General features: G+C 43.3%; 3 protein-coding genes across 6 annotated transcripts in view; 1 reads left to right on the top strand and 2 right to left on the bottom strand.

Moving 5' to 3' along the window:
* Positions 1-748: 748 nt before the first annotated feature.
* On the bottom strand, positions 749-9,672 carry armc1 (armadillo repeat containing 1). 2 transcript variants are annotated; one of them, XM_031850398.1, is made up of 7 exons: positions 9,476-9,672; positions 8,455-8,666; positions 7,078-7,169; positions 5,078-5,270; positions 4,408-4,524; positions 3,713-3,787; positions 749-3,059 (listed from the first exon to the last, which is right to left on the bottom strand). In XM_031850398.1, exons 2-7 carry the CDS (start codon positions 8,614-8,616, stop codon positions 2,868-2,870), a joined length of 831 nt encoding a protein of 276 aa, XP_031706258.1. In that variant the 5' UTR covers positions 8,617-8,666; positions 9,476-9,672; the 3' UTR covers positions 749-2,867. The 2 variants fall into 2 exon arrangements, with proteins under 2 accessions (XP_031706258.1, XP_031706259.1); XM_031850399.1 differs by having other exon boundaries at positions 8,455-8,663.
* A 335-nt stretch (positions 9,673-10,007) lies between these two features.
* On the top strand, positions 10,008-13,800 carry mtfr1 (mitochondrial fission regulator 1). Of its 2 annotated transcripts, none has more exons than XM_031850153.1 (8): positions 10,008-10,095; positions 10,935-11,040; positions 11,265-11,363; positions 12,011-12,138; positions 12,261-12,490; positions 12,662-12,914; positions 13,024-13,204; positions 13,343-13,800. In XM_031850153.1, exons 2-8 carry the CDS (start codon positions 11,005-11,007, stop codon positions 13,388-13,390), a joined length of 975 nt encoding a protein of 324 aa, XP_031706013.1. In that variant the 5' UTR covers positions 10,008-10,095; positions 10,935-11,004; the 3' UTR covers positions 13,391-13,800. The 2 variants fall into 2 exon arrangements, with proteins under 2 accessions (XP_031706013.1, XP_031706012.1); XM_031850152.1 differs by having other exon boundaries at positions 12,258-12,490.
* A 1,033-nt stretch (positions 13,801-14,833) lies between these two features.
* The window catches only part of pde7a (phosphodiesterase 7A), an 18,833-nt gene continuing 9,263 nt past the window's right edge, over positions 14,834-24,403 (bottom strand). Inside the window, exons 3-12 of one of the 2 annotated variants that reach the window (XM_031850150.1) lie at positions 21,935-22,024; positions 21,103-21,257; positions 20,941-21,004; positions 18,825-19,021; positions 18,590-18,721; positions 18,360-18,451; positions 18,056-18,200; positions 17,055-17,151; positions 16,774-16,854; positions 14,834-16,667 (exon numbers count right to left, since the gene is read on the bottom strand). In XM_031850150.1, coding sequence (XP_031706010.1) covers positions 16,393-16,667; positions 16,774-16,854; positions 17,055-17,151; positions 18,056-18,200; positions 18,360-18,451; positions 18,590-18,721; positions 18,825-19,021; positions 20,941-21,004; positions 21,103-21,257; positions 21,935-22,024 — 1,328 coding nt within the window. In that variant the 3' untranslated portion in view covers positions 14,834-16,392. The remainder of the gene's footprint in view (positions 16,668-16,773; positions 16,855-17,054; positions 17,152-18,055; positions 18,201-18,359; positions 18,452-18,589; positions 18,722-18,824; positions 19,022-20,940; positions 21,005-21,102; positions 21,258-21,934; positions 22,025-24,403) is intronic. The other variant, XM_031850151.1, reaches the window with a different exon arrangement.

Below are 24,403 nucleotides of genomic sequence, written 5' to 3'. Positions count from 1 at the left end.
CATGGATAAGATGTTGCTCAAGTCAGAACCTCTATGCTGATGAAAATCATGTCATATGATCGGAAAAGCTCCAGTTATATTGTCAAGAAAATATGAGATGGTCAGCCCCACTAGTGGTTGCAGCTCTACTGAGCAAACTACCTTCGTCTGTTTCACTTTGATGTGTGCATTGAATGTACACCTGATTTACAAAAGTAAGCTTTTAAGTAATTAAATGATTTACGAGTATAAATCAAGGTTCAACCTAAAATGGCTTGAGCATGTTGAAAATTGTTAGAAATTGTCATTCAACAAAGCTCTCTAGTCACCTTCCATTCAGATAATACAGCAGAGCAGTGAAGGCCTCCCCTCCAGCTTGGCACAGCGTTTCATTGGAGGCTCAGCATCAACATCAGCATCAGCAGCAGCAGCAGCAGTGGCTCCAGGGCCTCCAGCTGAGGCTGGCTGCTGCTGCCTACCAGCACCGGGCTACAGGAGGTGGTGGGCAGGCCACAGGATCGCCCTGGGGCACCTCACTTATGCCCCAATAAAGAAAACTGAATTCCCCCTCTCTCTCTCTTGGCTAAGAATGGATGCTAAGAATTGATTTGACAAAGTAAAGTGTGGATCGCTGGTGTGACCACTGCACATGCCATGAAGAGTATTAACACTGGGAAATGATAGGTCAAGATCTTCTTATCAAAATCAGTAGAACCAGACTGTTTTAAAAAGAAAAAAAAGCAAAAAAAAAAAAAAAGCACCAGAAACATTTTTGTTTTGAAGTTTATCATAATTTGCATTAACAGTCTATGGGAATCTACATCGTTAGGATCTGCATTGCATTATATTACATTTGATGACGGACACATGAAGTTACAGTTTTCAGGATTTAAATTAGTTTGTTTTTCTTGTCATCCTTACAGATGGGCTTAATCTAGCAGTTGTGGGAAATTTACACTTTGATCGACACATAAGAACAGTTCTAAGAAACAATGTTCAAGTATTTCTTTGCAGTATGAGCTGACATCAAAAATTAAAACTGAAATTACATGATGTAACTTAGAGACTCATTCTGCGCAAAATGGACAAATAAAGATATTTTAATACTGAAGATAATCCTAACATTTCACTAATACCTTTTATTCCAAAACATAATTTTGAAGGCTGATGCTGAGCTGTAACAACTACATTTAATGCAAAAAAAATATTATTGCTTTTGCAGAGAATAACCACCGTCAATTCAGATTACTCAGGCCATTCTGTGCAATTCCACGATCCGTTTTGACCTCAACGAACTGTGACATCTCCGCACCATCAGAACAATAAAGGTCGCTTGGTCAGCAATGTATATAATAATTATTAATGACACGCACACAAGTCAGAGGAGATAATAATTAAACCTGGAGTGAGTCATGGGGTTGTAAAGGCTAAACGAAAGGAATAAACTCACTAAGAGTGTTAGCGGTAGCTGTATAATCCTATTTTGTGACATAAAATGCAAATCAGTATTACAAAAAAAAGAGAACAAAATTTTTCCTTCACATGTAAGGTTTGAGATTTGAGGGAACCAGGCACCATTTACAAAATGTACATAACCACACCCTTGTTCCAGTATACCACTACTGCTCATACTAGCGAGTCCTCTGTATGTGTGTGTGAGCATGCACCAACATGATCTTTGCTTTAAGGACACTGCTGGCTAGACTGAAAATTGAACAGGTGCGCAACAATACTGTAAAAAAAAAAAAAAATGTCAGTGGGAGTCCAGGTAACATAGGAAAGCGTTTGACAAGCAGGCAGCTAACAGGTTCGTCTTCTACATGCTGAGCAAAGGGATTTACTAACACTACCGATGACTATAATGCTGATGTGACAGAGGAATGGAAGCAGAGGAAGCCTAACGTCTGTGTAATCAACACGAGGAGCTGTCATACAACTCACCACCACTGCATCCTGCATTATCAGTCCAGAGATGGACTCCAGAGAGTATAAACGCGGCGAGGGGTGGCATTTTAATTAGTTAAAAGGACTTCTTCTTCCAGTGTGCAACAAAGAAATGCATGCGAGCTGTGGTTGAATGGGCTGCGGCCTCTTGCTGGTGTCTAGTTTACCGATACTACCGCTTCATACGCCCCTCGTGAAGCTAAAAGCTGGGGGAGGCTTGGCTGCTGTTGCTGCTGCTGCTGCTAAGGGCCACCTCGGACGCACAAAAGCTGGGAAGTTATTTAAATGACATAATTAATATATTTAAAGTAAACCGTCAAAAAGGCACACACACAATAATGACAGATCTAGGCAATCAGGCAAAATTGGCACAAAAGCATGCTAATAAAACTGAAGGGGGAAGAAAAACAAAATCGGCCTAATTAGGAAATATGAAAGAAAATGTATAAGAGAGAAGACAAGGATTGAGAATGAACACCGGAGGAAAGCAAACAAAAATCATGCTCAAAAGAAAGGGAACTCCCAATTTTCCACGTATTCAAAATCAGCCTCGGAACATTTAAATACGCCTGCCACATGTCCCCTCCGTCAACGCTGCGGTGCACATTCCCAGAATGCTATTTGGTTTCGGCTGATTTGAAGTCCTCTGGCTAGGTCTTGTGCGATACATGTGCAGCTAGTGGATAGTTGAGCACAAACAGCCAGTCGTGGGATTGGTAGCTTAATATGTACACAAGTTAATGTTACTGCAGGTTCCACTTGGCAGTCCAGCACTTGTTGCAAACACGTGGCCGGGTTTCTGTGTGCTTAGCAGAGGGGAGTCTAGACTAGAGTATGGCTGTGGGGCAGGGCTTAGTCCGGGACACGGCTGAGAGATGCTAAGGCTTCAGCTGGATGAGAAAAAACGGGGAGCAGAGAGAGAGAGTGAGACACACAGGAAGTGGTCACCAGTAAAAGGAGCGCGTGAGGAAGTTGGCGGCCGTGTTGAGCCAGCCCATGCCGTCTGTGATGGAGCCAACGCGTGTGACAGCTTTGTCCTGCTCCTGGGATGGACTCTCCTCCTCGGGCAGATAGTCTGGGATGTCTGTGTTCTCCTCCACATGCTCCGCTGTGACCTCTTGGAATGGCAAGATCAGCTGCACAAAGACAGAAGAAGTGTTTTATTGTTCTTTTTTAATAACAGCAAAGATAATAAGTTGTGTTTATATCATGTAAAGGCACCAGGATTAATGTAAAACACAAACTACGGAGCCAAATAATCATCACCTGAAGTCAGATTACATGACTGAGTCAGGTCTGACCCCTGCTGGCCACATGTATTCATGACTGTTAATGTGCCCATTGACAATTATCTCTTATCATTTGAGCAACAATGATATCAGAACTCTTTACAGATTATTGAAAAACAAACACTTTGGAATCTTATATGTTGTTCGCAGTTTCAAATACAGCTTCACTCAATTTGAGCTGCAAATCTGTAACACTGCTGTAAAAAAAAAAAAAAAAAAAAAAGGTGCAACTGGGACCGGTCACGTGTTTGGCAAAAAGAAACTAGCCTACAGGCCGAGGCAGAGATGTGACTAGCTAATCATGTCAGTGTGAATAAGTCTCAGCCGCAGGCAAGGGCGGCTACGCTGCCTGTACAGAGATACACACAACATGCAGCGGGCGTGCTGATCCATCAACTGAAAACCAGTCGTATGTGCAGCAATTGAAGGTAAACGATACACAATCCTAGAGGTTGTTTTTCTTCTTATTTCTCACAGATTTGGGTCTCAGCTGTTCTTACCTCTTCTCCGCCCGCTGTCTTCACCACCTGCTGAGCTATCATTACTTTGGTGGAGTTGATTGCTGTGCCCAACGCCTGTGAAGGAAAAAAACAACTTGTTTGTTTTCATTGGTGATACTTTGTATTTCTGTCTTCAGCTCAAACATGAATAGAATACTTTGGGTAAATCAAATGTATACGTGATTTGATAAGAGTACATTCTCATCAATTTATCAATACCAGTTAAGTTTATATCTAACTTTGTCACTTGTACACAAGGTACAGTAACCAATAGGTTACAATGAAATGTGCCAGCTCATACTTTTTTGAAAGAAAGTCTTAAATAAATTAAGTGTATCAACTTTCAAAGACACATGGAGTGTTTTCTTTAGTATAATCAGGAATAAGGGTGTCGCAATATACCGGTATTGACTATAATCATGATATTTTAAAATGTAATATTGATATCATGTTAATTATACTCATACCATAATATTGTGTCAATATTCCAGCGCAACTTAAATCAAGCTTTTGAACAGTAAATAAACAAAGATAAAGATGAATTTGACTTAAAATGGAGTTTATAGAATAAAATAAAACTGGACAGATGGGGAAATAAGCCCCCGGTATTGACCGAAATTACAAGTGAAAATCCATTGTTATATGGTGCAACCCAAAGTTCCTGCATGCTTTTCTGTATCCGGGCACACCCTTACCTCAGCTTTAAGGTCAGAGCGGATCCTGACAACACATCGCTTGACAGCCATCTGGAAGGTGAAGCTGATGACCCCTCGAATCTTCAGCAACGCCTCCTCACAAAGGCTCCTTCGAGCCTGACAACCGACAGCAAACAGACGAAAGGTATGAGCAGATGTGCGAAACAACAAGGCCAACGAGTACATTACAGACTAAGTATACTTTTGGAAAGTTTAATTAGGTCAAATGGGGCCATAAAACCAAAATCATAAAACATTATATTGCTACATACAACTTGCTTGTTGGCTATGGCTTCTAGCTGCGTCTCTGATGCAGTGATAGCGAGGCCGCCCACCAGAGGCCGTCTGTCTGCTGTAATGTAATCTGGCTAGGTGCAAGGTTCCTGCGGAGCAGCGTTCAGGTTCAATCTCAACGTCCTGCTGTTCAATGGCTGACATTTACAACCTGACCCCTCCCCCCCACCCCACCTAACCTAACCTGCGCCAGATAGACACGGCTAAGCTGCTCTGACGATCTCAAACACCGATAATCGCCACGGCAAACACGACAGCCCCAAAATAGATTTTTTTTGTGCATCGACAGACATTCGGTTGCTGTCTGAGCCGAGCGGGACAGACGAGTGTCGGTATGGCGTTACCGAGTCCCGAATGCATTCCTGTGAACACTCACGGAGTCGTCCAGTCCGTCAATGTGCAGCACCACAGTTTTGGCCCTCTTGTTGTTGGAGCCCAGGAAGAACTGGGCTTTACGCTGGCAGGAGGCAGCAGCTGCCTCGGCCTGTTCGGCCTCTTCTTTACCGGCCAACTGCAAAATCTCATAGATCTCAGAGGCCAGCAGTTTGGTCTCCCCAGGTGACGCACTCCTTTAAGAGAGAGAGAGAGAGAGGCGTTTCATTTGTTGAATGTGGTTTATGTACACACAAGTGGTCAGTGGTGTATTTGTCAGTACATTTGTAACAACACTACAGGTGCATTGCAGTTGAATGTCGGCATAATTGATGTCAAGAATAGGTCAGTTGGAAATTGTGCACTTTTAAAACGGCCATATTACTGCGCCATGATATTCATATTTAAAAGGAAAGATAGAAATACCGATGCAAGTGCAGACAAGTCACGGTGCCTGTATGCCTTTAGTGGAAGAGAAGAAGTGTCAATCGTGCCTAAGCTTGAAATTAATTGATTGAGCTCCTATTTTGGAAGCCTAAATCTGACGCTGACGATGTAGAACTCAACAGTGACCTTTGACTGTATTTAGAAATACAGTCAATCTTTAAATTAATAAAGACAGTGTTGCTACCTACCACACAACATCCAAAGTCTAATTGGGCCCATTCTGCACTTCAGTCAGGCTTTTACTGCCCATTGCAGAGCATAATATTCAAGTGGGCAGTATCTTTCCTTGAAGAAGCCACATAAGGTCAGTTGCAGTTGCTGATATTTTGTGAGGGATCCTGAGATAAACCTGCGGGCTACACTGCTTTGTATGTTATCAAGTCATCACTCCTTCTGTCGTAACCACACATGACATCAGCTGTCTGGCATGGCTGCCCTCTGGGAGCCCCGGTGCTCCGGGCGCTGCACAACACACCATTTACACCGGCTCCACGGACGCCAAACCTCCCTCCTCGATTGAAGTACTCATCTATTCTTCACGTCTATGCATCGAGGAAGAGGCTTCTTGAGCTTCCAGATCTTAATGTGTTGAAGGAATAAAATTTTTTTTAAAATGGCATTCACACCTGTTTGGTGCAACTATGCTGGACGCTCCCCCCTTTAGCCATGTGTTCCCACTCTGTCCAGCTATGATCGACCTCGACCCAAAATCAGATTGACTGGACTGCGAGCAGGGAAAGCTGCTGCCGTTACTGCGGGGCTCCGCTTGATGCCGTGCCCGACTAGCTGAAGTGACTGGCTAACTCCAGGGCAAGCGAGAGCTTTGCCGCAGGAAGAGAAGGGGGGGTGGGGGGGAGGGGGAAGCATAATCGCACGAGCTACAGCCGGCCACTTGAGCATTGGTCTATTCCTATCAGGGTGCTGATGAGGACCAGCAGTCACTTAGCAAAACTGCCACAGACCCCTCGGGTGAGAGACCAGCTATCTGGGGCACAACACCTCCTCAAACCAGACTTGCCTACGACCCTACATTAGTCAGAGTGTGCTCATATCGTGCTTTCAGAAAGTTGTAGAATAGATTGTGTACAAGGCTGTAAATGATACACTAGAAACAAGCAACAAAGAAATATGATTAATAAACCATGTGAGCAAAATGAGCCACATCTGCAAAAATAAACCGCTAACTCCGTGACAACACAAGAGCAAATATAAGCTCACATCAGTAAAAAAAATATGCAAGTGGACTCATCAAGAAATTGAGAGGTGGCGAGATGCATTAAAATCTATAAGATGCAGAAACAGCAGTCCAACTGTTTAGCACCCTGCTCTAATTCAACTTTAATCACATTCATCCTGACGTGGCACACGGAAGGACATCTTCCTGTCTGGAAAATCTGCAGACTGGCACACATTGTCCGTGCAAAACAAAAGAAATCCTAGGTTAAGGTTTTACGTAAAGAAAGTGCACAGTGAGCATGTGTGTGTGTGTGTGTGTGTGTATGTGTGTGTGTGTGTGTGTGTGTGTGTGTGTGTGATGTAGTGGTGACAGGGACTTGCTTCTGCATGACATTCTGCAAACTCAGCATCATGCCCAGCTCGCCCTTCATCTTCTCCCTGTTGGCTCGACATTCTGCCAGGTAGCGCACGGCCTGCAAGGACAAGGGCGACCGTTATCTATCCGGCGCTAAAAGCCGACACTCTTTGTGATATCGTAGGAGAGAGAGAGAGAGAACTTTTTAAATGGGTGACACGTGGAACGGTACAGTATTACATAACCAAAATAAACACACATGCACTGACCCTGTGTTTACACTTCACGGGTTACGCCAAGGAGCGACTGTTACATAAAGCCACTGAAATGTGTTCTCGCACTACAAGTCATGTGCTGCACAAAAGGGTGGTGGTGGTGGTGGGGAGAGGTTGCTAAATCAAGACTTTGTATTGTGTTGTCACCACAAAACAGACAGCAGATGTCACCATTGGACAGTGATGTTAAATATGGAGCCGTTTTTAAAGCCACCATGTATCAGCCTGTGAGTGGGGCCTAATCCCAAATGTCCCCCCTCAAGCCTTAAACCCTGAACCCTCAGGGACTTACCTGACGTCACCTGATAAATTGTTGTTGCTGCGACATATCACGTTACCATGACATCGTCATTATGTTATGTACAATTGTGGGGATTTATTTCATATTTTTTACTTTCTGATTTGAACGTCTTCCAGGCTTTTGCCTCACAGGATGAAAGTTATTTGTCAAATAATCTCTGCTTTCATGTGTTTTTATGTTCCATCTTTAATCCTTAACGTTTCTGTATAAATGTAATATGCCAGACTGAACACCCATGTGCCGTCCACTTTGTTTGGCTTTTTTCTTACGTATCCGGCTTCCACTGGTAACCCCGTGATTAACGTCACATTGCTGTAAATTGCAGGTAATTCCCTTTTGGCAAAGTCTGCAGACTTACAGAAAGTGTTCATAAAGGGCTCAAAATGTCTGTGAGAGAGCCCTGAAACACTCAACGATTTGACAGTGGGATAGACCTAAACCCTCGCGGACATTGCGGGAACGCGCATCAAAGTCTGTGAGTGTGGAGAGAGTGTGGGCCTTTGACACAGTGGTGGAGAAAAGGCCTTCAGAGTCACTGAAACCTGCTCTGACACTGCTGGACAGCAGGGGGGGACAAAATATGCCACGAACAGAAAACACATGAATTACAGAAGCAGTAGGTGAACACAACCAAGACCAAGTTAATGAAAACATCTGCTTAGAATATTTCAACTGGCATGTTTAGATAATTAATTTCCGTCTTTGTATGGCGGTACCGAATACTACTCAAACCTTATGAATTAGTTATGCACCAGTAACTATTTATGATGTAAAGAGTCTTATGTGTGAACACATGAAGTAAACGTAAACATATGGGTGGTGCTTACCAATAGTGCAGAGTAGACGACCTGTGGATTGGGGTGGTCCAAAAAAAGGATGAGACCTGGGAGACAGCCTTGGTCTTCTACTATGGCTCTTCGGTTCAGGGGGTCTGCTGCAAGATCTCGCAGCTGGTTCACCACAGTCAGTGCATCCAGCTCCGCACTCATGGTGCCTCTTGTCTTGATGCCACGCACATCAAACCAACCTCTTCTCTCTACTGAAAAGAAGACAAGGTAAATCAGGGCGCTTACATTACACAAACCATGGCTGCAGATAATTATTATTAGACCTGTAAATTCCTAATTAATTATTAAGACTACAAAATGTAAGAAAATGGGTAAAAATGTCCAGAAATTTCCACGATCCAAATTTCTAATTTCCATATATTTCCAAAGATATTAAATGTGCAATAACAGGAAAAAACAAGCGGCTAATATTGACATTTGAGAGGTTGGAACTTTTCGGCAAATGTTTTTGTCAATCAACTAATCAATGAATTAACCAATTGTTGCAACACTGACACAATTGCGTGGGATGAGTCTAAAAAAAGTAATTATTTTGTGCAGAATAATGATCCACCTTGCAAAATGAAGTGTCGGTGACATACACTATTAACCTTAACAACAATCCCATTGCCTTGGAGCACGTTGTACCGATTTATTGGAGATTCTGGTGCTTTTTATCAGCAACCACCTCTGAAATGTGGTGCTGCACAATCTGATTGATTAGGGACGTTTGTAAATGAACTGATGTTATGGATATGCATTGATATGCACTGTCGTAGTCACAGATAAGTACATATAGCGTAGCATGCTTTGGAAGGCTCATTTTATAGTCGTGTGGTTTAAGTACTTGCTTTACAGCCAACACAACCATATAATTTTGTAAGACAAAATACAAATACTCGTTTTTTGCCAAAGACACTTTCTACGACCCCCAACCTCACCTCAAAACACGCCCTGTCGCACAGAGGCGATTCAGCAGCTAGGCTAGGCTAGCTAACGTTACTTGACAATCATAGCATACCTTTTTGACAGTTTTCAATAAAATCATGAGACAACCCCAGCTGACTTCAGTTACAAAACATTCAAAAAAGACGTAACAAAAACTTCCGATACCACCTTTAAAAGCTACTGTAACAAAAATAATGTCACTAACGCTAGGCCTGCGCCTCTTCCTTTAGTATTCTTCTGTAGCTAGCAGCTGGGACCAGTGTTTGGGTTTTGTGGCACATCAGCGGGTACAGCTGTTTTGTGAATGAGGACATCCCAGTTTTCCCAAATAATCCTAGCAGATCACACCGAACACATCCCCACCGGGACATGTAGAGAAGTATAACGAGCGTCCACATGCTTTCTGGGATATGATTGGACGGAATGATTTGACTGATTGACATACGAGCCAATCATCATATAGTATTCTTTTAAAGGTCAGAGGCAGCTGGTGGCTTGGTCTGTCAATCAACGTGAATAACCAATGGTGGCATTCCATGGCTACAACCTATCCGCTATAATCCGTATAATCCAATTGGCTCTAAATGTATTCCCCGACCCTTCCTCCTCCCACATAGCGCGACCACTTTAGATGTTCGTTGGTTGACAAGGTGGAAAAACTAAAGAAAAAGTAGTCTTCTAACTTCAGTCTCGGTAAGTTAGTTTCAAAGTCACACACGCGCACCGATCGTAGAATATGACGTAACGTTAACGTTAGTTTGTGATCTCACGTTAGGGCTAACTAAGTGTGCTTCGACAATTCCGAATAAATGTGTCAGTGGTTGTTCAGTTGACTAGAGTTGGTGAGCTCCCGCTATCCTTGTTAGCATTGTGTAGCGTTAGCCACTCTGCCCGCAAAAGTTCCCATTTTCCCGTTTAATGTCCCTTTGCTACGACATTAGCCTTTATTACCCATCATGCATGAGATCAGTTAACATCTACCAAAGAACTGCGACTGATTCCCTTTTACATGTTTCTTGTCAATATTTAAGTTCTGAACTTTCAAAATGTACTAACACCGGTAAAGATTATCCCAGCTTGTAAACGTTAGAAAGCTAGTAACATGTATACAGTTATTTTATACTTTAGTTTGTGTATTTTTAGTTAACCTTACGTATAGCTTACCTTGCCTCGACTCTGCATCCTACCATATGCTATTCTACTATTTGAATTTAGTGTCTTTGCTAATATAAAAGCATTTGACAAGCTTTACTTTTTGTGAAGATAATAACTTGTATTTAGTAAATTTATACCTTGACAGTTGTATTTCATGCCTCACTTTTTCTAATTCTAATTCCTTAATCAGTTATTGGCAGCAATGATAATATTGGAAAGATATTTATATTGTCTGTACCACTAAAGACTGATACAGAATGTATTAATATTTGTATTGTACTGGAGCATCTTAGCATTGAATTCATTGTTGGTTTTAAAGTTTTGTGTTTTAAGTCTGTTTCAACCTGAATTTCTCACTCTTCCCTTGTTTCCTTCAGAGGACCGTTTGGCGATGACGCCCTTGTATTTGGGGCGTGTGTCCTTCTGCCCTTGTGAAGCACAACAGAAATGAGTAAAGACTACCCACGGATGGAAATGGACCTGGTATGTGACTCAACAAGTGTCTGCTAAAAGCAATATTTCCATACATACAATCCAAATTCAATTTCGTAGCCTAACATAGATGCTGAAACACCACCAGATCTGGGAAAAACCTTGGACTAGTGAGTGTTTCCACTAGAATACAGGTTGTGTTGACTGATTATTTTTATTTTTTTCCCCCTTACATTTGTGATGTAAATGATGTGTTTCATCTTTTTATTTTGCAGGCTTTTGGATCAGCCAAGTCCTATGGGTCCTCGAGAAGTATCGTGAGGAGAATAGCTTCGAGTCTTCCTTTTAATCCCTGCCCTAGGGTTCACTTCCAGGTGAGGGAAGGTTACCATGATCGTCATTTTTGTCTCCGCTTCTGTCTTTCTGCCCGTCTCGCCTGACGTTTGGAGTCACAGCCATGTGACAAATCACGCACTCTCCTCCAACCTTTGTTTACACCAGGTTGTCTTGACTGTTTTCATTTTGTGAACCATAAACAGAGTGGATGAAGTCATTAGTACAGAGATATACGTGTGTCCACACGTTAACAAGTCAACTTTTGAGATATTTCAATTCAGTGGCATGCAATTTAAAAATGAATTGCTTCTCTTTACTTTTCTGTCTCTTTCAATGCTGTGCTTTCTCTTTTCTTCTTATCCTTTGTCCCCAGCTACCTTCTTTAGCTTTGAGGAATGCAGTATGTCTGCTTTAGGTCAGTGTGTTCAGCAACTTTCAGTAACTTTGAGTGGATTTACTGAGCTACCTTCTAACCTACCTGAATCTTTCATTAATGTCGTATAGATTCCCTCCATACCTCCTCCCTCTGAACTGCCCTTATTTCCTATTCATACTTAATGACTGTCTTTATTAGTTGTTGAAATGCGGTGTTGTAGCGTTGCCTGGCGTGTGCTCTTCTCTGGCATGTTTTCTGAGGGTTTTTTTTTGGTCCGAATGTTGATCATGGCTGCTCGCTCCCTGACAGCTTTATCCGTACAATGAGGACGCTGGTGTCCTCATCGGCTCCAGGAGGCAGACCGGTTTGGTGGCCTCTCTGGCTGATGTCGCCTGGATCGACGGGGATGACGACGAAGACTCCTTTGGCAAACACGGGTGAGAGTGGGATAGTGATCGGCTAACATCTTCTAAGGGATATTTGTTTTATGAGTAGAATAATTTACCATTCTCCTGTGAGCAGCCTCCAGTAAAAGGTGATTTTTACCCTTTTGAAGCAGGTCAGTGATCCCACAGGGACTCGTGTTTCGAGCTCGCCAGCCTCAGAGACAACCCTTAACGCGCCAGAGGTCACTGCCGAGCCTGCAACAGGGGACTCCGGACCCCCAGGGGCCTACAACCGCCAACGATGAGGCCATTCAGAAGATCGGCGCACTGGAGACGGAACTCGCCAAACTCAGAGTTCAGATAGCACAAATTGTATTGGCTCAGGAAAAGAACAGCCAGCCAGGTATCTCTTACACCTTTAAAACAGAGACCATCTCTTTCTGTGTGGCATACGCACCGAGGGATTTGTCTTCCTCTTTACTCCACTGCGGTTGTATAGAATGTCCTCTAGATGGCAGCAGAGTTTTACATGTCGCACAGCTTTAAGCTTTTTCTTTCCTTTGTTTCACCTCAGCTGCTACCACAGGGACACCTCCCCCTCCACCCTGTGGCACCCTGCCTCCACCTCCTCCTCCTCCTCCTCCACCACCACCACCTCCTCAACTCTTAAGTCTTCAGCGGACATTTTCTGTCATTGACTTGATAAAGGAGCGCAGAGGGAAGAAGACAGACAGCCAGACAGCTTTGGATTCAAAGCAGGCAGAAATTCCCAGCATGCTCGATGTCCTGAAAGACATGAGCAAAGTCAAATTGCGATCAGTCAAAAGGTATTTAAATAGAGAGTCAACGAGAATACATTCTGACGCATTCGGAAATTATCAAAAAAACACAAATAATTAAATATGAATCATTTGTAATTGTTTAACTGTCTCATAGTCGGCCAGCGGACGGAGAAGCCAAAGTGAAGTCCAGCGAGCCTTTAGATGCTGCATCTCTCATCGCCGAGGCCCTGAAACGCAAGTTCGCCCATCGCTATCGACACGACAGTGAACAAGGAGACAACGAGGATTTCAAACTTCCCGTTCCAGAAGTGAAACCTCAAACGGAGAAACCTCTGGTGAGAGATCGTCTCTGTATTCATCGCTGTTATGCCGCCACAAAGTCAGCCCGTTAACGAATCCTTGGCGGACCAACGGAAAATATTGTTTCTAAAAAATAAAAAAATATTTAATCATTCCTCTGTCTGTTTCCACAGTTTGGGCAGCACATGTTGAAGTCAACTGGGAAAAAGAAGTTGCTCTGATCAGCTGATTCTGATCTCCAGATGTGCTGCGGACGCTTTGAAGTGCCTTATCCACCTCTTCATACGAGCCGTTTCTGTGGAAGAACAAGGGAGCAGTCATCTCATATCGATGTATCCAAGTCATCTTCAACATCTGGTTTATTTGCACTTTTATAACTTATATTAGCTTTCTATTTTACGAACATGATTATTATTGTTCAACTGAATGTTTTTTTTTGTGTTGGAATAGTTCAAACTTCTGTCCTGAGTGAAAGCGTCAGAGGCAACACTACAGAATTGATGAACGTTATTCGTTTTATTGCTCAATCATAACTTGTTGCATATTTGGTCGTGTTTGCATTCCTATTTTAAGGAGTCTGTGAAAGCTGAAGAGTTATTCTACCACAGAAGAAAGGGAGCACTTTCTTACTTGAGGAATATTGTGCTGTATTGTTTATACATGTATGACAGACTAAGTTATGATTGGGATCCTTCTATTTATGTTGCGGTTTAAGTGGATAATTAAGATTTTAACAAAGGTAATTATGTCGGTTATTAATTCCAGGTGGCTTTTAGACGATTTTGTACGTTGCCTGTTAAGCCCGTGTGAGTCGCGTCTCTGTTGCCAGTCTTGTCTGGGTGTGTGTCTTTACCCAGTTTTAGTTGACACTACTTATCTCGTTAGTACGATCTGTTCAGAGCCAAAGACATTCCAGGGATGATCTGCGAGATTCTGCCTTTCACTGCCAAATAGCTTCTCTCCCATTTAAGATGATGCATAAATAGGAAGGAAAAGCGATACTGTAACTGAAGCAAAGTTCATGTTATTAACAGTACAGGCGCATATATATACTTTCTTTTTTGGGATACGATTCTTTGATTCTTTCCCAGAATTTAAGGCTCACAGAAATACTGTGTTATGGTATTTTCACATCTAGTTTCTGTATAAAACGTGTTTGTCATGGGTCCTAAGGTACTCATTATCAGTATTCCAAAGATATAAAATGATGCGTTCGTGCCAGTAATCACATTTTCATGCCTCAGTTTGAAAAAGACAGACACCTCTGGGCCTTTTGAAGTTTTAAACTATTTGTTCAAAGTGACTGATTGCACATCATTTCCAGTTCTGTTCATTATGCTGGTGTAGTTGCTGCTCCAAGTCAACTCTACTAGTATTACCTTCTTATTAGAGGAACGTGTACTGGGTGTGTCAGGAGGATTTTGTAGAAAAATCGTGAACTTGAATTGTCAAATCTCTAAATAAAAGTTTGTTCATTCCTGACTTGCTCTGGTGTAAATCTGTCTGAGTTACAGCTGAATCACTTACTCTTATGAAACTCTCAGTCAAGAGATCAAAGATGGTGTAACTAAACTTCCATGGCCTTGATTTAGCATTTAGAAAATTTCTGCTTACGTTGACTACAGTATTAGACTGCATGCTTTAACTGTGTGAAAGCCAATGAAACAATTTAACAGGTTTTTATTATTCAAATCGAAACTGCAACAGGCATGTATCAAAAAGGTCAATACAGCAAAGCCTTTACAAAATCTGGCTCGACACTGAAGTCTTCCCAAAAATGGCTGTCGCAACAAATTGTAAACAGTTTTATCAACAGTCTTACAGCACTTACAGCAAAAATACAAATCAGCCAAAGTAAGAAAAGCACCTGTTATCTTTCAAAAATGTTCAAAACACAATTTGTGGCACTATATCGAATCAAGGTAGACGAACCAAACACGAAGAAATGGAATGTTCAGAGTCACGCGACCATCTTGTTTCCGTACAAAAAAAGGACAGCTGGAGTTGTTCCTCACAACAAAAAGGCAAAGGGATCATCGGACAGTGCATTCAAAGACAAGCACACCATGCACTTGATGGGAACAGGAGCTGGTTTGGTCACTTAGCATAGTTTGTGCATAGTTATAAGGCATCAATCGAGCAGTCCTTTAGGTTGCATGTGGCCGTGAGAGACATTCTGCGGAGAGGGAGAGTCTCCTTCAGTAGATCCTAGCCAGGAAAACAACAACAACCCTGCATCATCCGCAGTCACCTCCTCCCCCCTCTCCCTCTTTATAAGAGACTGGCAAAACCCTGAGCGAGTCGAGTTGCGTGGAGTTCCAGGTGAGATGCATGTGCAGTGAGTAACTGATCTCCAGTCTGGGAGGGAAGCTACCCCCGAGTTCAACCAGCACTGGAAGAATCGACTAACGTCTACAATACCTTCACGGGGTCTCTCGGAGACTCAGCTGCACATCCAACGTCATCGTTATTCGAGAGTGCAAGAACACATTGTAGCACAGGCGGAGTAACTTATGGCATCTGGTGTGTTTGAATAAGGTACTGCTCATGGCTTCAACAGTGGGATGACAATTCAAAAAAATGAGTGGTTCTTCACATCTGTGCTTCGAAGGCAAACCGTGGAGCCGATGTGATTCACTTCACTTCAAGGGAGAGAAACAACAAGAAAATGCGTAAACAGTCTTCGTAGAGGCAGCAAAAGGACCGGGCTTGTCACATTTTTTTTTGTTTTTGAGGAAGAATCTTCAATACAAATGCAACATGGCATTAAGTCTTAGGAGGGTCTCGTGTCGGAATACTCCAGTTGTCTCAGTCTTTGTTTTCAAATGGCACTTCAAAATACCAGAAAAAAAAAAAAAGAAAATGTCTTCTTCAGCTCTTCTACTGCTTTCCCCTTAAGGTTCACCAACACAAACAAAAAGTGGTGTTCAGTCAGTAATGCCAAAACTATAGTGGACAAATAAATAAATGACAGCAGTAGCCAAATGAGGTATCTATGTATTGCTCTATGCCAAAAAAAGAGTTAAAAATTAAATAAATTAAATAAAATCAGTGGTTTATCAAGATGGGAGGCATAAGCAACAAAACATAAAGAAGGTGTCAGGATCAGGTGGGGCAGCAGCAGCTGGGCTGCGGGCCACTGCATGTCCCACCAGGCCCCCAGTGTGGTGAGGCCCCAAAAGCCGGGGCCCGGAGGTTGAGATGAAAGGGCACACAAGGAGTGTCAGGATTCTTTGCTTCCCTGAGGTATTTCTTTGGAGCTGGTTCCTCCCGCGGCCGTAGCGGTGGTGCTGTCCCTCCGAGCGGCGGCGGCAGCGGCGCCTTCCGAGTCGGCGGAGCTGGGCTCCGCCTCCTTGGAGACGGAGGTTTGTTCCTGCTGTAGGCCGACCCAGCTGGCCTTGTTTAGCCCCATGTGGCCCAGCATGGTCTGGGACAGACGTGTGTCGGAGAAACGGGTCCACTCTGCGAACAGCGGCTCCGCCATGTACGTCATGAAGCCTGGAGGAAGAGAAGAGGCGGCAGGCACATGTTAGGGCTACATGTTGAGAGAGGGGAGGTTGTTGGTGAAGGCTGAATACAACAAATATACAACACAGCTACGTACCTATTTGAATGTTGCCAACTGTGTTGATCTCTCTGTCAAAAAGTGGGCTGACTTCAAGTCTGTGCTTCTTCTCAATGTCTCCTAAAAGAGCAGAACAAAACAATCAATACACAAGCTTTTATATGACCTCATGTGATCTGCTATTATAGACACTTTGTAGCAGAGAATAAACAGAATAAACACAAAGGAAGGAGCTGTACTTGGATTAACTAAAAGAGCAAAATAAATAGTTCAAGGGGAATGCAAACAATACAACAGCATGCAGTAGAAAAGATGATAACCTTGTTGGAAGAACTCCTCAGTCACTTTCTCACTCCACCGTTTGCTCAGCTCCCAGGGTCTGCAGGGGTTACAGATGTCTGCACACTTCAGAGCCATCTGTAACATGGTGGGAATAAAAAAAACACATGAAAAGCTCAGTGTTGCTGAGATGAAGAAGTACTGACGGCCGTTAATATTCCAGAATCCCAACAACTACCAGACATATGTTTTGAATAGCAATATAAACAGCAATAAGACACAAACGGCATGATCGGAGTTCAAACACGTATTTTATTTAAGTCAGCTGAATGAACTCTTCACAGACTTTGCAAACTGAGCATATTAGCTAGTGTACAACAACCAAATAAGACAAATAGCCTCGCTATTGTTAATCAAATATAGACATTAGGATATTTATCTTTGCCTTCTAAGCCCGTCAAATTAAATAACTTAAGTTGAGTCAAGTGAAGAAGTGGTCTAAAAAATTAAAATTTGCATTTGTCAAATTTAAAATAGGGTTCGTTGGGCTGTACCGATTAGTTCGAAGCTTCCTTCATTACGTTGACATTCAAATTATTAATAACTTACAGAGACATTGTAAACAATACTCTCTCTCCCCCCCAAAAAACACACAAACAGCAAGCGAGGCAGTGCTCAGTCCTCCTCTCTGTAATTGTGTCGGTCCTCAGTCCAAAAGTCAAGATTGATTGAAAATAGAATAGATGTAATCATTTCCAAAATTCACAACCTGTTTTTATCTATCGAAATATTCTGCTTCAATCCAGATGTGTTGGTGCCGTTTAACCTTTCACCTTTTCACTACAGTCAAAAAACTGAGACGCGAAGTGTCAGATGCATAGAAGAGAGATAGCATATTTCATCTGCCGGACAACCACACAGGATAACGGCACAAAGCAGGAATATGCCAGCTACAGTAAACCCTGTTGTGTGTGTGTGTGTGTGTGTGTGTGTGTGTGTGTGTGTGTGTGTGTGCGTGTACATGACGGAGGAGCTAACTGACCTGCAGAATGAAGTGACGGTGGCTGGCATTGCTCAAGCACAGGTTCTCTTGATCCAGGTGCCTGCGAAACCTGGACAGGTAATCATTCTGCCTGCTGATGTCCGTGGCCAGGATTAAGGAGCCCAACTCCCTCTCCATGTTCAGGCTGAGGGGTCGGAAACACAAGATGACCAGATTGGTTAGCGCTGTGTGTGGCATCTGATGGCATTAGCTCTACCAACTCAGCGGCGAAGTCTTTTGAAATAGCTTCAAATGTAGCAGAGTTTTCTTAGCACACTTAGCATCTTTTCAGTGTCAGACTGACCTGTCCTCAGCAGGCAGATGGGAGAACAGCCCAGTCTCTCTGAGCAGGCCCACTGCTGACTTCCAGTGGTGGTTTTCCAGAACTGAGTTATTCTGCACATTAAAAAAAGAAAAAAAGGGACAAAAATGTGCACAGACACATTCATTCAATAAGTCCTATGACTTATTCCACTTCAATGCATCCTTAAGAAAGTGCTGCCAGGCTTAACAGCGACTGTTGTGTGGTTTTACCCTATAGAGTGTAGCTAGATAGTGGTCAGTCTTGATGAGGAAAGGCTGGTTGACCCCGGGATGGTCCAGGTCATGTGTGGCGGCTGCCAGGATTCCAAGTATGATGTCACAAGAGGTCAGAGATTTGGCAAGCTGCATTGACAACACAACAGTTACAATTGGTCCTTAACATACGAATACTCCTTCAGATCTGGATATTGTATACCATTGTTGGTGCAAGGTTTTCATGTCTCACCATGGGTTCACGCATGTAGCAGTACATGGCCTGTGTGACATCGGCAGCGTGGACAGCGTTGTGGTAGGGGTTGTCGCTGTGATAGTCCTCCTGGACCATGACCAGGAACCTCCACAGTTTGACCATGTCCAGCTGGAAGAGCTCCACCAGGCCATACTGGTTCAGCAGGTGGAAGGTCAGGGTGATCAGACCGTTTCCTGAACAAGAAGAAGATCAGAGTGAGCGTTCTGCTTTCATCCGGTTGGTTCATCTCTTTTCACTTGCAACCAAAATGATAAAATTGTTCCATCAGACATTGTTGCGATGTAAAATATTAATATCCGTTCTGCTCAGTGGAATGCAGGAGTTATTTTTCTATTCTGTAGTTAATTGTATTTGTGCATCCACTTCCTCTAAGCCTGCCTGGACTACCCAGTCTTCACTTCCCATAGTTACATATTTTTGTGATTTTTCATCCTTTTTCTTCTCAGAGCACTATACACTTCAGCTCTTACGCATCTCTTGCTAAATATCAAAAACGGATGTGGCGAGAACAAAAGAATAACCAAAGACATACTTGTCTCTGCCAGGTCATGTCTGAGTCATAACCCTTTTTTTAATAATACGACATATCTTGTTCTTATCTACAGAGGCTCCTGTCAGTGCAGAAATATGTTGTAGTTAATTCAATATGCTCCTCATAAGACAAAATGAAGTCTATTGAACTGCTGTTGATCTTTAGCCAGGAACCAAACTCCATTACAGCTGCACGGCAAAATAAACGAAATATTGTATCATTCTCCTCGAAATGCAGCGATTCAATTATCGAATTAATCTTTCCTTCAAAATGTTCATCTTTCATAAATTCTTTCATCTAACTACATAGCAAAGAATCTCTGATTGTCTGTACGACCTTTGCACATCTCCGAAACCTCTCATCCGATCTACTTCACACTTAGCGGCTGTATTGTTGGGGACCTCATGGAGGGCTTTGTCAAATTTTGTTTTGACAAAGTCATGCATCCAAATGTTTACTTCAAGTGCAGAGTGAAAGAGTGGCCTTACCATCTCATCTCAACTCTTTTCAAAGTGGAGCTTTCTATTACGATATGATGCTGGATAGTTTAATAATAACAACAATTCATGATATTTTATTCTGCAACCTAACCAGCAACATTTCTTTTGTCAAGTAAATGTTGTACTACAATGTTTTCCTCTGAAGTACAAGTACACAGTAAGTAGTATACAGCTGAGACGCTCGTTTTTTAAAGTGTTTTGGGGAAGAATGACAGATAGAATAGCAATGATTCAATATTTTTCATATGCAAACATTATCATAAATCTGTAGCTGGTTTAGTGGGCCGTCTTGGTGAAGAGGGAGCTGAGTCGGAAGGCAAAGCTCTCAATTTACCACTCGGTCTACGTTCCTACCCTCACCTATGGTCACGAACTCTGGGTCGTGACCGAAAGGACAAGGTCACGGCTACAAGCGGCCGAAATGAGTTTCCTCCGTAGGGTGGCCGGGCTCAGCCTTAGAGATAGGGTAAGGAGCTCAGTCATCAGGAGGGAGCTTGGAGTAGAGCCGCTACTCCTTCGCGTCGAAAGGAGTCAGCTGAGGTGGTTCGGGCATCTAATTAGGATGCCTCCTGGATGCCTCCCACTGGAGGTTTTCCAGGCACGTCCAACTGGGAAGAGACCCCGGGGAAGACCCAGAACACGCTGGAGAGATTACATCTCCCAGCTGGCCTGGGAACGCCTCGGGATCCCCCAGAATGAGCTGGAACATGTTGCCGGTGAGAGAGAGGTCTGGGTCGGCCTGCTTGACCTGCTGCCACCGCGACCCGACCGGTGGAAAATGGATGGATGGATGGTTTAGTGTAAAGTTATTTGTACGAGTTGTTCTTGAGAAAGCTGCAAGCACCACACCACAGGCCAAGGATTTGGCCCAACTGGCTTGTTTTGAACGGGCAATCCTCCAGTAAATCCTCTGTGTCGTCAGACATCCAATAGATGGCACCATTGGTAATACATTGAATATAAAGGCTGGTTTAATGCTGGATCATCAGTGCTCCATTACATCTGTGTCATGACTTTTAAAACAACTTGTGAACAGTATTTCAGATCATATTTTACGTACCGTTTGTCAACCTATCGAAGAGGAAAATGTCAAAATTCCAGTTCCCAACTTTTTCCAGCATGCACTGCAAGAGAGGGAGAAGCGCAGCGCAGAATTAGTGATGCGAAGTCTGAACAAGAAGTGATTTATCATGGCATCGTTATACAGAGGTGGGTGTCTTACTTTGGCCTGTCCAGTGTAGTCTTCATCCAGGATGTGGAGGGGGATCTGCTGGGGGACTCCCCGCAGCAGACGGTATGAGTGCAGGTACCTCTGGAAGCTGAGCAGTCTGTGGACCCTCCTTTCAGGAGCGGTGCTCGCTGACGTGCCCAGCCGTGCTGCGCACACACACGCGCGCACACACACACACACACACACACACACACACACGATGTAATGTGTAAATTATGTAACAATCTTTTTGGTAAATGTTTATTTTAGAAGCTCATTAAACTCTAAAAAAAATCATTTGGGTTGCACAAACTCGGTGGGGATCTGACACCAACACAGAGATATACAAACAGTCGCTGCTGACACAGCCGCCCACTCATAAGCCTTTCGTCTGGGATCACACAGCAGACATGCTTTGTCAGTGGTCTCTCACTCACACACACACTCACATGCACGCACTGTGTCTGAATAAACCCTGGCTGCAATCCGGAAACACGTCAGCAAGAAGTAGGATTACTTTTGGGTCAAAATGTAAAAACGCGCACGCACACACACACAACTTCTCCCCAACTGTTTGATGTTTTCTTAAAAGGTTTCAATGAGTTTGAAAGCGGTTATTTTATCACGCACCCATTCACAAAGCTTTGCTAAAAAGCCTCTCACATGGTTCACACTGAGACACGCCTTGGTCTCTATCATCATGTGAAATGCTGTATGAACGCAGCGCACAAACATCTGTCAATCTGGCTGCAGAGGAACAAACTGGGCGCAGTTCGACATCGCCTCTTGTTATTTAAGAGGCCGGCCGAGTCGAGGTTATCGGCTGGCTGTGATTCATACTCACTGTGAAGAGTTCGGAAGTCGATGCACAGGTACGGGTGGGAGATTCTTCGTTCCGGTTCAAATCCAACTTGACTTCTCACTCTCACATCTCCTAGAAGAAATCAACACTTATTTCCTCAAGATTCATGCCGCTTGAAAAAGAAATGTGTCTGAATGTGCTCGGCTGAGTAGTATTTACACGTACTTTTTATTATATACTGGAATTGATCTTGCTTAAGTGCCACAAGGATGGGCTTTTACCACAGACACGCAGATGAACAGAGCACTACGATAAGACAATTACAAATGTATGTGAAACTACCAACACAGCTGAAATCCTGCCTCTGTTCAGACAACCACAGCCAGACAGAATATGTTCATATAGATCATCAGTCCTTCTAAAAAGCTCAAACTGATTCTGGTTTTCTGGTAATATCATAAGATGAATTAGAATTTAGACTCACTAATATTCCCCTAATTTTAATTGTGTTTTGAAGACATAATAGATTATTTTGTTAGAAGTCAACAGCAACGTATCCCTCGAGTCAAAGCATCATGGGAGCTGTAGTTGTTGAATGTTAAGAAAATAATCACCCATATATGGTGTCAACTTTTTCTAGTCAGTATGGTAGTGGATGTGCATTTACTCATCAATGAGGACATATTCTGTCTTACACTAAGCATTGGAAGTGAAACAGGACTTTGCCTCTCTATTGTCAACAAGTGGTGAAAACCCGTCATTCTGGTACTCCAAGCAAACTAAAACAAGCAAAAGATGTGATTTTATAAATACTATTCCACCCAAGCCTGCTGTATACTATCCATGTGCGGGCACAGTTACGCACAAACACACTCCCACGTCGAAAATTCAACGGACAGACAAGTCAGTCAATCAACAGCTGAGCATGCAATGCCATGTCAGGACAATCTGCTCTACTATTAGTACTCAGGACCACTGATGGGATCCGTAGTACATCTATGACTGTATTTAGTCGTCAGGCAGAGCAGCGGGAACAGGCTCCAGACGTGGACCAAAAAGACGGCGGCCGGCCTGCTTGTGGACTGCAGTCGGGAGCAGTGAGAGTGTAGTGAGGTGACAGGCTGGCGAGGTGACTGATGCAGTAAAATGCGAGTGTGTAGTTCCAGGCAACACTCTAAATGCAGCAAGACTCTATACGGCAGTAAAATCACCACGGTGCTAAACAGTGCAATGGTATGTTTCCAGCATGGCACTTCTGATCGTTTATGCATTAAGAATTCAAATCAAAAGCAGTCACACAGGTGTGTTACTTACTTGCAAACGGCTGTTTGAATACTACACAAGCTCCTATCAAAATATCAGAAACTAAGAATTACAATTCAAGGCGTAACGATGCTCAGCATTGTGTTGAAAAGCTGTTCGTTAAGTTGTTTGTATGAATGTGGAGACTGAAACCATATCAGATGCAAAACAGAAATTAGGACCAAAAAAACAACAACACTACAATTCATGCACTCCTAGGTAGTGTGTGTCCACATTTATATACATCGGTCACATCAATCTCTGTGTGCTAGGGCTCGGCACGTGTGTGTGTGTGTGTGTGTGTGTGTGTTTGCTTGGTGTGTTTTGTCAGAGTCGCAGGGTCCATGTTTCTCCTGCGCTGCATTAGTGCTGGAGCTCTGGGGTGGATGTAGGTCATGTCATTATAACTGATGCGGCGAAAGCTCCGAGTCCTGCTATTTGAAAGCACATCAACTTTAACTTGGCAGACTGAACCCTGGCCCGGTGCAAACACCAGTCTGCATTAGCGGGGCCTCTCCTCACACTCAATTTAATAGAACATCTACAGACACACAGATGCTGTACGCCGGTGACATTACGAGACTGCCGTCATACTTAGCAAAGTAAAAGGATTAAAAAAATAAAAAAATAAATAAATAAATAAATAAATAAAAGCTAAAGCTCCTTCAGTCAGCTCGATAAATTGGTAGAACTGCGAGTAGACGCATGTGGCAGCAGTCGTGACGTGGGCATTATTAAGCTGGAGAGAAACAAAAGTTAAGCAATATTATGTGAAAGCTACATAGATGTTCAGTAAGCCTTAAACTTCCCCTGCTGTTTGATGCTCCCTGCCTACTCACTAAACTCCTCAGCAGCAATCGGATATCTATGGACGACCCTGACGGGATAACACTGTGAGCTGCTCACTACCAGCCAAACGGCATCGGATTTATGAATAAAAAGGTGGCGAAAGTTGCATGCGAGGGCACATCCGTGTGGAGCAGACTGATGTCAGGGGGTCCACCCAGGCTCTAATCGCACCATTATCCTCAATAGCCTTATTGATTAGGTCGCCAGGGCTGCTTCCTAGATGCATTTGACTCCCATCTGCCTGGCAGAGCTATGAGCCTTCCGTCCTCTCATCCATTTTCTAAACTGCTTATCCTGTTTAGGGTTGCTGAGGGCAGCAATGGGCAAACTGACACACACACACACACACACACACACACA

Source organism: Anarrhichthys ocellatus, unplaced genomic scaffold, assembly GCF_004355925.1.
Source record: "Anarrhichthys ocellatus isolate YVR2014 unplaced genomic scaffold, GSC_Weel_1.0 scaffold10, whole genome shotgun sequence".
Classification (NCBI taxonomy): Eukaryota; Metazoa; Chordata; class Actinopteri; order Perciformes; family Anarhichadidae; genus Anarrhichthys; species Anarrhichthys ocellatus.
The sequence above is the reverse complement of the archived record's forward strand: the minus strand, read 5'-3'. Positions and strand labels throughout refer to the sequence as shown.

Coding starts and splice junctions, on each gene's coding strand:
- armc1 (XM_031850398.1), bottom strand. CDS start 8,616: ATGAGTGCGGAGCTGGATGCACTGACTGTGGTGAACCAGCTGCGAGAT. Junction 5,271..7,077: donor TTGCAGAATGTCATGCAGAA/GCAAGTCCCTGT, acceptor TCTCTCTTAAAG/GAGTGCGTCACCTGGGGAGA. Junction 4,525..5,077: donor TTGACGGACTGGACGACTCC/GTGAGTGTTCAC, acceptor GTCGGTTGTCAG/GCTCGAAGGAGCCTTTGTGA.
- mtfr1 (XM_031850152.1), top strand. CDS start 11,005: ATGAGTAAAGACTACCCACGGATGGAAATGGACCTG. Junction 11,364..12,010: donor GCCCTAGGGTTCACTTCCAG/GTGAGGGAAGGT, acceptor GCTCCCTGACAG/CTTTATCCGTACAATGAGGA. Junction 12,915..13,023: donor AAATTGCGATCAGTCAAAAG/GTATTTAAATAG, acceptor ACTGTCTCATAG/TCGGCCAGCGGACGGAGAAG.